Below are 13,747 nucleotides of genomic sequence, written 5' to 3'. Positions count from 1 at the left end.
GGCTTTTATTCCCTTTGATTTCCTGTAGTCTTATGATGCAAGTGGCTTTCCCATGGCTAGCTTGGGGAGGGAGATACTCTTGGCAATCGAGTCTGTGGTAGCAGTCCTGCTTAGCCCTAGGGCAACAGGTGCTGCCCAAAACAAGAGTAAATAGAACAAAGTGCCCCATTGAGGCAATGCCCTGGGTCCCTGGAGGTACAGGTTTGTACCTGTAGGAAACAGTCATCATACAAATCAGTCTTTTCAAATGCTTCTGTGACTGGGCTGAGTCCAAAGGACACTCTCTCCCAAAACATTACAAAGCTTATTGGGGCTACCATTTATCAAGCATTTATCATGTGCCTGATCATGTACTAGTGTACTAATTAAATGCATTATTTCATTTATGTATTTATTTACTTACTTATTCATTTATTTGAGATAGGGTCTCTCTCTGTTGCCTGGGCTGGAGTGCAGTGGCACGATCATGGCTCACTGCAGCCTCAAACTCTTGGGCTCAAGTGGTCTTACCTCAGCCTCCCTAGTAGCTGGGACTATAGGCATAAACAATTAAGTCCAGCTAATTTTTTAAAATACATTTTCTGGCTGGGCACGGTGGCTCACGCTTGTAATCCCAGCACTTTGGGAGGCCAAGGCGGGTGGATCATGAGGTCAGGATATCGAGACCATCCTGGCTAACATGGTGAAACCCCATCTCTACTAAAAGTGCAAAAAATTAGCCAGGTGTGGTGGTGGGCGCCTGTAGTCCCAGTTACTCCAGAGGCTGAGGCAGGAGAATGGCATGAACTCGAAAGGCAGAGCTTGCAGTGAGCTGAGATCATGCCACTGTACTCCATCCTGGGCAACAGAGTGAGACTCTATCTCAAAAAAAAAAAAAAAAAAAAAAAATTTTCCTAGAAATGAGATCTGGCTTTGTTGCCCAGGCTAGTCTCAAACTCCTGGCCTCAAGCAATCCTCCCCCTTCAGCCTCATTATTTCATTTAATCTTCACCATCACCCTATAAGAGTGCCTGGGGGAAGGTGCTCCACACAGTAGCAATGTAGCCACCTCCACTCATAGTGACAACGAGACTCAGTGTAGTCAAACAACTTCTCAAAGGCCACACAGCTGGAGGGTGGCTGAGCCAGGATGAAGACCTGGACTCTAAAGCTGGTGCGCCAGTAAATGAGAAAAATCTCTTGAGCATTCAGGGTAGCTTCCTCCCAAGAAATCTTTCTCCAAAGCTTCTAAAAACAATGACAGATCCATCTTTCATAAAACAGACAAAACTAGCAGTCCCTTCATTTTAGAGTGGGGGGTAAAGGTTAGCTAAGCTCCAGAGCATCCCATTTTAATCCTACATATTTATAAGGCAACTGCCAGCACAGCACCCCAAACCTAAAGAACCCTGCATAGCTGTCTCTGTGGGGCATGGCGTGTCCATGGATGTAAAGAGTTTCCAGTGTGTGCTTATGGGCCAGTGGCATCACCCTCAGTCACATGTTAAAGGGCAGCTAGGCCTGGCCTGCTGGGCACCATCGTGAGAATCTACTGAGCTTTCAACTAGTTTATCTGTTGTTTGCAGTGAAAGATGCGCTGACAAGAAGGAGTGTGGGTGGGAAAAGTTCTGATTTGAGGTCCCCTGATCCAGGCATGATCTCCTTCCCCAGTCGCAGGAATCGGGGGACTCCATCTGTAAACACAGGCTCAAGCCATGCCCCCCAGCTCCCTCTTTCAACCAGATGACACCCTCTGCTTCTCTTCCATAGACAGCCTAGAGCTGCCAGCAGTCCCTTAGGATCTGGCCTCAGGCCTGGCTTAATTTTTTCCTCTCCAAAGAGCCATCTGTAGGGCCAGAGGCGGGCAAAGCCTGACTCATTACTGGATGCCAGTTCCTTTGCCTGAGTTTCAGTGATTCCTACCTTACCCTGGGGTTTTATGTTTCTTGTCTCAACACTATCATTTCTCATTCCTCCACAAGTTGAATTGCTCACTCCAGCCAATTGAAGTATGCTCTTCTTGACACAGTTAGTTCTAGGCACATGGTTGGTACTAAAAAGAAAAAAAAAAAAGAGCATTATGTCAATTTCATTGATTAACAAAAGTGATGGCTCCACTGCAAAGTAAAGTTGATACTGCCTGGGCCTCTGAGTTCAAAAGCCTTTTAGACAAATGGCTCTGAGCTAAAACATGAGCATACACACATATGTATCTGTCTCAATCTGATGAAATAATCTGGATACTTGGTTGTTATCCTTGAGCATTTTCCTGCCTCATTAATATATGTGTAGCCAGCACAATAATAATCATAGCTAATAAGGGCTAAAGCTGAGGGCTTTCCTGAGCCAGGCAGTGGCTTTAAAAACTTTAAAGTGGCTTTTAAAACTTTAACAGCTAAAGCTGAGGACTTTCCTGAGCCAGATAGTAGCTTTTCACATAGACTCTCATTGAATAATTTCTGTTTTTCAGATCAAGAAACTGAGACTTACTATCACATTTGGGATTAAGTTAAAATATAAAAAGAAAAGAAACTGAGGCTAAAGCTGTCAAGTATTTCACAGCCAGCAAGTGGCTAAATCGGAACTTGAACCCAGGCAGTCTAGCCCTGGGATCCTGTGCCCTTACCCAATATCCAGTGTTGGCTACACAAAACTAATGAATACATATTTTCAACTATAGTTTAAGTGGGTGACATATTTTTCACTATATTTTATGTAGGTGACTTTCAGTTTGGGGGTATTCTACTTACACAATCTATTGAGCTGGATATTAACTGAGAACAAACAGAAACTAATGAACTCTGAAAAACATAAAACATGAGCAACATGATGTCACTGCAAAAGACAAAATAGCATATAGCCTTCTTGTGACTGTGTTTTGCTTACAGTCCGTGAGCTAATACTCAGCCTGAACTCAGCAGTGCTGTTCCCTTGGGAGACACACACACACACACACACACACACACACACACACACACACGTTAGTGGTTTTGTGCCCCCCACCCCGCACCCCCAACACACACACACACACACACACACACACGCACACAGGAGTTGGTGGTTGTGCTGCCCGGAGCCTCCAGTCCGCCAGTGCCAGGAATGGACCAGATGGGTCCAGCAGTGCTGAGTCAAGGCTAGGAGGGGGCAGCCAGAAGCGCGCTTGTGCTCCGGACTGTGCACCTGCCGAAATGGGTGGGCACTGGGAGCGCGGGGGTAAGGAGTGAGAGGGAAGGGGGTAAGGTGGGGGCAGCCCTTTCCCAGGCGGTAGAGGGGGCGGTGATGCTGTTGCCCTTTTAAGCTGCGACTTGACCGGAGCCGCGCCTCCTGTCGGTGGAGTTGGTTACAAGGGGAGCAGCCGCCCAGGCCGCCACACAGCTCCCCGCAGAGGCCTCGGAGCCCCTTACCGTTTTCCAGCCGTGCTGCGACTAAAGTTGAGCCAGCGGGGAGAGGCGGAGCCGCCAAAGCTCCGCCGGGCTGTCCCGCCGGGTGGTCGTGGCCTTGAGAGGGGCTCCGGATCGGCTCACCTTCCGCGCCCCTCCCGCCGGAAATGAGGGTAAGATGTCGGTGTCAGGGTTCAAGGCCAAGCTGAAGTTGCTAGCCTCTATCTTCCACAAGAACCAGGAGACGCTGCAGCTCACGCTCCACTGCAACATCATGATGAGGCGCCCAGCCGCGGCCTTGCGGGTCAGGGCGAGGGCGGAGAGAAGGCTCCTGGAGTCCCGGGACAAAGGGGAGCCTGCCCCGGAGAGGCCCCGGTTTCCCGGGCTGGGCCAGCGCGCCCCTTTCTCCTGCGACTGGCCTGGCCCAGATCGCGGGGACTGCGGGAGGCTTGGGTAGGAGGAGGCGGAGAGTGCGTCTCTCTGGCTCCTTGCGCTGGGCTGGCTTGGGGACTGCTGGCACCTCTCGCCCCGGTGGCCGCTTCCCGAGGTGGGAGCCCGCGTCTCCCGCAGCCCTTTCGGGGCCCATGGTCGCCCTCAGTCAGCCGACCTGCTCCGGAACCGCGACGGGGCTTGACAGGTTGGCTCCGGCTGTTGTTTGAGGCCAGGCGGGGAAGGGGAAAGGCCTTTAAGATTTTCGGTTTTTTGGCCGGGCGCAGTGCTCATTCCTGTAATCCCAGCACTTTGGGAGGTTGAGGCGGGTGGATCACCTGAGGTCAGGAGTTCTAGACCAGCCAGGCCAACATGGTAAAACCCTGTCTCTACTAAAAATACAAAAATTAACCGGGCATGGTGGCAGGCGCTTGTTGAGATGGAGTCTCACTCTGTCGCCCAGGCTGGAATGCAGTGGGGTGATCTCGGCTTACTGCAGCGTCTGTCCCTTGACAGTCCATGGCTTCAAGCGATTCTGCTGCCTCAGCCTCCTGGGATTACAGGCGCCCGCCACCACACCTGGCTAACTTTTGTGTTGTTTAATAGAGACGGGGTTTCACCATGTTGGCCAGGCTGGTCTCGAACTCCTGACCTCAAATGACCCACCTCTGCCCCCCCAAAGTTCTGGGATTACAGGCCTGAGCCACCGCGCCTGGACCCCAAAGGCCCTTAAGTTTAAAGGCCTCGTTCTTCAGTCAGGTTTTCCTTGTTCTCTCGTGTTCAGCCAATCGTTTTAAGTTTGTGTTTAAGGAGAAACTAACAATGAAAACGGACTCGTTGACGGAGGAAAAGTTGGAATGCAGCCTCTGGTGCTGTTTGAGCGATCCCTCTCCCCAGGGCCGCCGCTGTGTTCTGGAAAGGTGCATTGTACCATGGATGCGGCAGGTTAAGAGTCCTGTGCAGGTGATCTGCCCGCTTTTCCTTTCAGGCTTCTGTATCAGCTGTTTTTCCCCTGTAGAATGGGCCCCTGACAGCCACCCGCTAATCTTACCCAATTTGTCTTTACATGTCTGACCACCAAGGCTCTTCTGGGTCATATTTAGTTCATGCCTCCCCTCTTTAGTCCTTACTATTTTTGCTTTGGTCATGTTATGCTGTATTCTGTAAGCCTTTTTACTTTTTATAAATGGTGGCAGGGGAGAATATTTTATAATTACACTTTGTGCTTTTCATCTTCCACTAAATAAATGCTTGGTAAATATTTGTTTTATTAAGTGTATGATCCTATTGTCACTATATTGTGCTTGAACAAAAATCTTAACTGCCTTGTAAGTTAACTGCTAAGAATTTGTCAAAAGTGCAGAGATAACATCAAGAACTCATCATGGATAGTACAAAAAGGTCTCTAAGGGCTTGACGGAAGTCTGTAAATTGACTTCATATGAAAGAGACTGTAAGAAGTGAAAATGTAAAGCATGACTGGAGAGCCAGAGTGATAAAGCCAGCATCCCTTTCTCCAGATCCTTTGTAACAGTGTTATGTGATCTTTTCTAGAAGATCGTTCTGAAAGATAATGCCAACTTGGAACCTAGGAAACCATCTAGTGGGTTTCTGCAGCTTACTTAGGTGGTTCAAATCCTCATCAGCACCTTTGTTTTCTCTGCCTCAGTTTGCTTACAATGATGTTCTCAGTAGCTGTAATTGCTCTCTGTCTTTGAATACTTAAGCATTTTTTTAGATGACAGGGATATATGTGCATTTTTATTTTATCAAGTGATAGAATTTTTACTCTGCTTTTGTGGGCTCTGGGTTAGCTTATTGGTTGTTTAGTTGTAAAATGATTAGGGAAAACCTTGTGTGTGTGTGTGTGTGTGTGTGTATTTTAAGTTTCTTTTGTTGTCAGAGGACTTAGAATTTTGTTTTATATGGTAATTCTGACAATTTACTTTATTCTCCACCCCACATTTATTGAACAACAAAGTATGAAAGTAATGTGTCCCATAACCAGCCTTCAGAAGAATTACAACTGCTGTACATCTGAAATTCTTTTTTTTTTTTAATTTTGAGACGGAGTCTCTATCACCCAGGCTGCAGTGCGGTGGCACGATCTTGGCTCACTGGAACCTCTGCTGCCCAGGTTTAAGCAATTCTCCTGCCTCAGCCTCCCGAGTAGCTGGGATTACAGGCACCTGCCATCGCACCCAGGTAATTTTTGTAGTTTTAGTAGAGACAGGTTTCACCATGTTGGCCAGGCTGGTCTCGAACTCCTGACTTTGTGATCTGCCTGCCTTGGCCTCCTAAAGTGCTGGGATTACAGGCGTGAGCTACCAGGCCCGACTGAACTTTCAAGAAGAAGTTTGTGCTTCAGTTTCCAAAACATTATGATATCAAAAGATAGCTGTGCCATACATTTGGAAAGATACAGAAACTGAACATACTGGCAGGCAGTTTTGCCCACTGGTGCTTGAGATAGAGCCACACCTTGGTCTCAGTGGATTTGTGGAGAAAAATAGATACAGAAAGTTATTTCTAAATAAGACCAAAAAATTCTTTTCTTAAGCAGTGACAGGTAAAGAGGTTGTCTTGGCTAACCTTGAATTGGAATTGTGTTGCCCTTGATTGAGACAGTTGTATGGTGGGGATGGTAGTGGTGATAACCTTGTTTGAAATTTGTCTGCTTATAGTAATCTTGGTGGTAGCTGTCACAGACAACTTCATCCTCACAGGCCTTAAAATTACGATAAAACTAATAGAATGGAGGAGAAACAAAGGACTTGAATAATTAGATGTGTAGATAATTGTTCTGTGTTTTCATAACCAGTGAAAAAGAACAGTGTTAGAAACCCTTAAACATTCCATGTAAGGAACACTGCCTGAATTTATATTGCGATTTTTGAGCATCATTCACTGTTTATAAACAGGCATATTGTGGGTCATATTTTAAAGACAAATAGAACACTTATCTTTTCAAGATGGATATAAAGCTTAACCTTATCAAAATTACAAGATGTAAAGCATATTACTGAAAAATATTAATGCATAGGTTCAAATCTTGGTCATCATTTTAGATGTCTTTCAAAGTAGATTGTCTCTTAAATATTAAACTGAACAAACATTGAACATGTTTGTGCTCAAGGTTAAGTTTCCTGGGGTGATGGATATTTTATAATATGGATAACAAAAACTTTTAAGAAGTTTAGAAAATTTTTAGGCAAAACTAGAAAATCATACCGATAGTTCTACCACTCAGAATGTGCCACCATCAGAATTTTGTATCTTTCCAGTCCTCTGCTCATCTCTTTTCTCCTGTGCTTGTATGTGTTCCCTCTCCCTTACAAAATCAGATTTTGTTTTTGTAATCTGCTTTTTCACTCAACAATATTGTAGATCCGTGTCAGAAGTTACTCCTCTACAGTGCCTTCAGTTATTGTGTGCTTTGTGTTGGATGACTGTACCATCAAGTCATTTGTGTTTCCTGGTACTGAATACATAGGGGTGAGTGTGTGTGTGTGTGTGTGTATTTTTTTTTCTACCTTAACTAATGTTTGGACATCCATAGGTAGAGCTAAATCCTTGAAACCTTCCAAGTGGGGCTTTCAGTTCTCATTGCTGAATTGGTTTCTAGACATGGAGCAAATTATATTGTATGGAAAATTTGTTTTTTGAGACAAAGTCTCGCTCTTGTCACCCAGGCTGGAGTGCAATGGCATGATCTTGGCTCACTACAACCTCCGCCTCCCAGATTCAAGTGATTCTCCTGCCTCAGCCTCCCGAGTAGCAGGGATTACAGGTGCCTGCCACCATGCCTGGCTAATTTTTGTATTTTTAGTGGAGATGGGGTTTCACCATGTTGGCCGGGCTGGTCTGGAACTCCTGACCTTGGGTGATCCACTCACCTTGGCCTCCCAAAGTGCTGGGATGACAGGCATGAGCCACCACACCTGGCCTTTTTTTTTCTTCTAGGTACCAGGTTTTACTTATCAGATTGGTAAAAATATTAGAAAGTGTGCAATGAAATGGGCATTCTCATAGTTGTGGCAGAAAGTATAATTATCTTTGACTTTCCAGAAAGCAGTTCGGCTTTCTAGAAACTTGCCTAACCTCTTCCCATTTAGGCAAGATGAATTCTGACTACCCCAAGGTGGCCAACCTTGTCCCTGTGATTTCATATCTCCCAGAAAGAGAGGTCTAGTCTCAGGGAAAACCCAGATTTGCTTGGCTTAGCCCACCTGACAGCTAATCACTGGAAATGGGGTGGGCTGGTAGAGTCCTTTGGTCAGGTTTTGTGTCAAGGAAGGATGTGGAAAGACGGGAGAGAGGTAGCAAAACTGGCCTCGATGGAACTAAGTAAGTTAACATAGAATGGCGAAGGAATGTTTTTTCCAAGGAAGAAATTCAAGGGAAGGAAGAAAGTGGAGGGGAAGGCAGCAGTTCTCAAAGTTTTGGGGTCAGGATTCCTCTACACTCTTAAAAATATATTGATGGCCCAAGGAGCTTTTGTGTATGTAGGTGATATCTATTGGTATTTATCACTAGAAATTAAATCAGAAATATTCAAAATATTCTTTAAAGGTTCACCAAATATTGTTATAAATGCTTTTATGAAAAGAAAATTTCTAAACCCAAAGTAGTACAATCTTAATCTTTTGCAAATTTCTTTGGTGTTTGGTATGTCATTTGTGTCTGCATTCAATTTATTGTGTGATATTTGCTTGAAAAAAATTTGAACAAAGGCCAATGTCATACAGATAGCCATTTTAGATCATTGTGGATATTTCTTTTTCTTTTTTTTCTTTTTTTTTGAGATGGGGTCTTGCTCTGTTGCCCAGGCTGGAATGCAGTGGTATGGTCATGGATCACTGGAGCCTCAATCTCTGGGGACTCAGGTGATCCTCCCACCTTAGCCTCCACAGTAGTTGGGACTACAGCTGTGTACTACCACACCTAGCTATTTTTTTGTATTTTTTGTAGAGACAGGGTTTTGCCATGTTGCCTTGACTTCTTTTTTGATACTCCATCAAAACTTGATTTTTCTTGAACTTTGGATTTTTTACCCTTGCATGATATTATAACATCATACATTGGTCGCTTCAAAAATAATCATTCACCGAGATCTTCTATATGTTGATACATTTGATTATATGGTATCAAAATGCATTCATCAATATCACCATCAGTCTCATCAGAATACTTTTGGAAAGCGATGGTGGACATAAGTTTTCTAAAATTCTAATTTTTTGTTCAAAAGCTTGAGTTTTATTATTAGCAATTTTATTGTTGAATTTTATTATGGCCTGTCTGTTGTTTTCCTTGAAATAACAGAATCTCCTTTTTTGAGAAAATGTCTCCAAAACCCCAAGCTGAAATAACTTTTTTTGTCAGTCATCCTTTGAAGTAAAAATGATATTCCATTAAAGTGGTTAATTCACTTTATGACTTAGTCACACGAGGGTTTTTTCTCAGGCAGTCTGTAGGAATGCTCATGTATACTTCCCATTTCATCACATAAAATATTAAAAAGATATATTCAAGGATTAAGATGTAAAATTTTCACGCCTTCATCATAGACATTCTTTTTATTTTTGAGACAGGGTCTTGTTCTGTCACCCAGGCTGAAGTGCAGTAGCATGACCACAGCTCACTGTAGCCTCAACCTTCTGTGCTCAATCAGTCCTCCTGCCTCAGCCTGCCAAATAGCTGGGACTAGAAGCATGCAACCACCATGTCCTCCTAATTTTTGTATTTTTAGTAGAGATGGGGTTTCACCATGTTGGCCAGGCTGGTCTCAAACTCTTGACCTCAGGTGATCTGCCCGCCTTGGTCTCCCAAACTGCTGGGATTACAGGCGTGAGTCACTGTGCCCAGCCCACCTTTCCTTTTTAAGCCTTTAAACCTTTCCTGTGCATAGTAGTCATACCATGACTACTAGTAGTTTGGTGTTACTGCCTTTATTTGGGCTAAAGTACCAGAATTTTAACCCACCATTGTATCTGTACCCTTACAGCAAATGTCACCATGTTAGTATTCCTGTCAAAATAGTTTGGACCTGGGGGTCTGAGGGCCACACTTTGGGAACCATTGAAATAGGTTCTTAAACCTACGATATGTCATATCTTTTCATCTACAAGATTTTTAAAAACTTGATTTCAGTTAATGTTTTTGTAGTTTTTAAAATATGGTTTTGACAGGTTTCAGTCCAGAGCAACAACATGTATTTTATTTTGCTTATGCTCAAGTTTACTAGACAAATACTAACCTAATAGAATGAGGTCCTAAATCTAGTTGCAGTTTCTTTAGCAAAAAAAAAAAAAAAAAACCCAAAACTAAAAATGTAGAAATGGTTCATGTGGTGTATTCCCAATGTATGCTGAAGAATTTGAAGAAGAAAATGCAATAGTCCAAAAGTGGTGTTCTTTAAGAATAGGATTGGGCCAGGTGTGGTGGTTCACACCTGTAATCCCAGCACTTTGGGAGGCCAAGGCAGGCGGATCAAGACCACCTTGGCTAACACGGTGAAACCCCATCTCTACTACAAATACAAAAAATTAGCCAGGTGTGGTGGCGGGCATCTATAGTCCCAGCTACTCCAGAGGCTGATGCAGGAGAATGGTGCAAAGCCGGGAGGCAGAGCTTGCAGTGAGCTAAGATCGTGCCACTGCATCCAGCCTGGGTGATAGAGCAAGACTCCGTCTAAAAAAAAAAAAAAAAAAAAAAAAAAAAGGGATTAATTCTAAGAGTTTATTTTAGCCTGCAAAGATATTTGGGACACTATAAGAGAGGAATGAGAAGAATGAAAATAGTACAATAAGCCATTATTGAAGAGATATGCTGTTAATGATGTCCTCCTTCAATGCAACTTGTTTTTCTTTTCTTTTTCTTTTTTTTTTGAGATGGAGTCTTGCTCTGTCACTAGGCTGGAGTGCAGTGGCACATCTCAGCTCACTGAAACCTCTGCCTTCCAGGTTGAAGCGATTCCCCTGCCTCAGCCTCCTGAGTAGCTGGGACTACAGGCACATGCCACCATGCCTGGCTAATTGTTTTTATTTTAGTAGAGACGGGGTTTCACCATGTTGGCCAGGATGGTCTTGATCTCCTGACCTTGTGATCCACCCGCCTCGGCCTCCCAAAGTGTCGGGATTACAGGCATGAGCCACCGTGACCAGCCAACTTGTTTTTCTGGTTTTCCATGGTTTTCATCGTTTTCTGGTTTTCCGTGACCTGAACCCAGTTCTTCTGAAGCTCGCATATAATAATAATGGCTTTTCCCCAATTTGTAATAGAAAACAGGACAACATAACAGAATAAATGTCTACTAGTGGGTGAAAGCACATAATGCTTAGTTCATGTTTAGTTCATTAGCTTTTTAAAAAAATCACACGTAATTGTGTTCTGAAAATATATGTATAGTAATGGCATTTACTGGGATTACTTGGTTCGTGTGATAGAATAAAATGTTAGAATTTTATGGTGTTTGAATTAGTTATCTATTGCTCTGTAACAAATTTAGCGGCTTAAAACAACAAACCTTATCTCACAGTTTCTGTGGGTCAGGATTCTGTGCAGTTTACCTTGGGTTCACTGGCTTGGGCTCTCACCAGGCAGTGAAGGTGTTGGTGGCAGCTGTGATCATCCCAAGGCAGGATAGGGAGAGAATCCATCTCGAAGCTTGCGTTGGCAGGATTCATCTCAGAGGCTGTTGGACTGGGCCTCCATATCTAGATGGCCATTGGTCGGAGGCCTTTTACAACACCTTGCCATGTGGGCCTCTCCATAGGGCACCTCATCACATGGCAACTGGCTTCCATCAGAGGGAGCAATGGAAAGAGCAAGAGAAGGGTGACCAAGGCAGGCATCATAGCCTCCTTGTAGCCTCACCTCAGAAGTGATGTTATTACTTTTGCTGTATTCTCTTTGTTAGAAGTGAGTCACTAGGTCCAGGAGTGGGAATTTTACAAGGGCATGAATGGCAGGAAGTGACAATGATCAGGGCCATTTAGAGGCTGCCTACCAGTGTTGAAGAAAATTGTTGACTTCTATGAGCTGTAGCAGCAGACAGTGCTATGCAAGGATGGCTGTCTCAGAAGTCAAGCTCCTCACTTGGGTTTTAATGTGTTACCTTTCCCCCCACACATTTTGTTTAAATCCATTGTCATCTTGCCATTTAGTGGTGTGGTTTAATTGCATATTTGGGTTAGTCTGTACGTAAATGTTTAACATAGGTGTCTCTGTGTTAAACAGGGATCCTGTTCATTTTCTTCACCAATATGGTTTGTGGACTCTGATGAGCCAAATCTGACATCAGGTCTGGAATGTCTAGAAGATACTAAGAACAACAATTCTGTGAGGAAAGAAGCCAAGCTATTTTCTCTTTTCCTCATGAACATTATATTTAGAAATTAAATGTTAAGAGATAATACGATAAAAAAAAACATGATTAAAGACTATAATCTTAGAGGAAGTAAAGTCTGGGTATTTTAAGCCCTCCAAATCTTACTTACTATCTGGATTCTCTTTATTATTTCCCACATGTATAACCTCAGTTTAGATTAGGAATTCAGGATCTCTTTTTCCCTGAATTCGAACCATTAAGCCAAGCAAGCATTTTGAGTAGAGACCACTAGCCAAGGTGGGAAGTAGGAAAAAGACCAAGGTGGAAGTGAAGGCAGAGATGGGGAGAATGACAGCAGAACTAGTGGGAGGGAATTGCCTTTTCTTTCAAGGGTCTGTAAGTCTGCAGTAAAAGTCAAAGATATTCAAATAGAAAGTTTTGTTTTTGTTTTTAGTATATAAAGAAATGTAACTTTCCATGTTGGAAAAATTTTAAAAACCTTTTTTTTTAAATCTAAAACTCATAAGCAACTTCATAATTCTCATAATTACTGAGAAAATTAGTAAAGTACAGAAAAGAAAAAAGAAAAAATTCAAGTCTCCCATAATTTCTCTACCTAATATAACCACTATTGACAGTTGACATCATGGCCATTTTCTACCAGTATATATTTTTTCTTTGTTAGTAAAATACATAACCCTTATACATATGTTTCAATAGTTGAGGTCATATTCTCTAAAGCTTTATATATATATATTTGGAGATGGAGTCTTGCTCTGTCACCCAGGCTGGAGTGCAGTGGTGCAATCTCGACTCACTGCAAGCTCCGCCTCCCAGGTTCACACCATTCTCCTGCCTCAGCCTCCCCAGTAGCTGGGACTGCACGTGCCCACCACCATACCTGGCTAATTTTTTGTATTTTTTTAATGGAGATGGGGTTTCACCATGTTAGCCAGGATGGTCTCTATCTCCTGACCTCGTGATCTGCCCACCTTGGCCTCCCAAAGTGCTGGGATTATAGACATGAGCCACTGCACCTGGCCCTTTTATATTCTTTTAAAAAGTATTTACTGTATTTTCCCATGATGTCATAGTCTTTATAGAAAAATAACAATCATTATTTTCAGTTGACGTGATTGTTTACCTAAAAATATCCAAAGGAACCAACTGAAAAAAACAATTTTTAAGATTACTGGTTAAAAGCTCTTTTATATAAAAATCATTAGCCTTCCCCAATGTTGGCTATAATCACATAGAAGATATAGTGATGAAGTATTTTTTCATGTATTTCAGCAAAAATTAAATATCTAGGAATAAACTTAGATGTGCAGGACTTTTATCAAGGACATGATAAAATTTTGCTGAGTAGAATGAAAGATTTGCATTCTATGTTCCTGGATGAGCAGATTTCATGTTATAAATATGTTAGTTATCAACATGTCTTCATATTAATTTATAAATGTAATTTCTGCTGGGCACAGTGGCTCATACCTGTAATCCCAAAAGTTTGGGAAGCTGAGGTGAGTAGATGACAATTAGCTGGGTGTCTGTGGCACACACCTGTAGTTGCAACTACTCCTGAGGTTGAGGCAGGAGGATCACTTGAGCCTGGGAGGCAGAGGTTGAAGTG

General features: G+C 43.1%; 2 protein-coding genes across 2 annotated transcripts in view; both read left to right on the top strand.

Moving 5' to 3' along the window:
• Positions 1 to 3,337: 3,337 nt before the first annotated feature.
• The window catches only part of LOC104667460 (putative golgin subfamily A member 6-like protein 3), a 58,105-nt gene continuing 47,695 nt past the window's right edge, over positions 3,338 to 13,747 (top strand). Inside the window, exon 1 of the mRNA XM_030931150.1 lies at positions 3,338 to 3,532. The gene's annotated coding sequence lies outside the window, so the exon portion shown is untranslated. The remainder of the gene's footprint in view (positions 3,533 to 13,747) is intronic.
• On the top strand, positions 4,454 to 12,190 carry LOC115897649 (putative ubiquitin-conjugating enzyme E2Q2-like protein). The gene is made up of 2 exons (XM_030931158.1): positions 4,454 to 4,733; positions 12,027 to 12,190. The coding sequence occupies exons 1-2, from the start codon at positions 4,611 to 4,613 to the stop codon at positions 12,186 to 12,188; spliced, it is 285 nt and encodes a 94-aa protein (XP_030787018.1). The 5' UTR covers positions 4,454 to 4,610; the 3' UTR covers positions 12,189 to 12,190.

This window comes from Rhinopithecus roxellana, chromosome 5, assembly GCF_007565055.1.
Source record: "Rhinopithecus roxellana isolate Shanxi Qingling chromosome 5, ASM756505v1, whole genome shotgun sequence".
Taxonomy (NCBI): Eukaryota; Metazoa; Chordata; class Mammalia; order Primates; family Cercopithecidae; genus Rhinopithecus; species Rhinopithecus roxellana.
The sequence above is the reverse complement of the archived record's forward strand: the minus strand, read 5'-3'. Positions and strand labels throughout refer to the sequence as shown.

Coding starts and splice junctions, on each gene's coding strand:
- LOC115897649 (XM_030931158.1), top strand. CDS start 4,611: ATGAAAACGGACTCGTTGACGGAGGAAAAGTTGGAATGCAGCCTCTGG. Junction 4,734..12,026: donor TTGTACCATGGATGCGGCAG/GTTAAGAGTCCT, acceptor TGTGTTAAACAG/GGATCCTGTTCATTTTCTTC.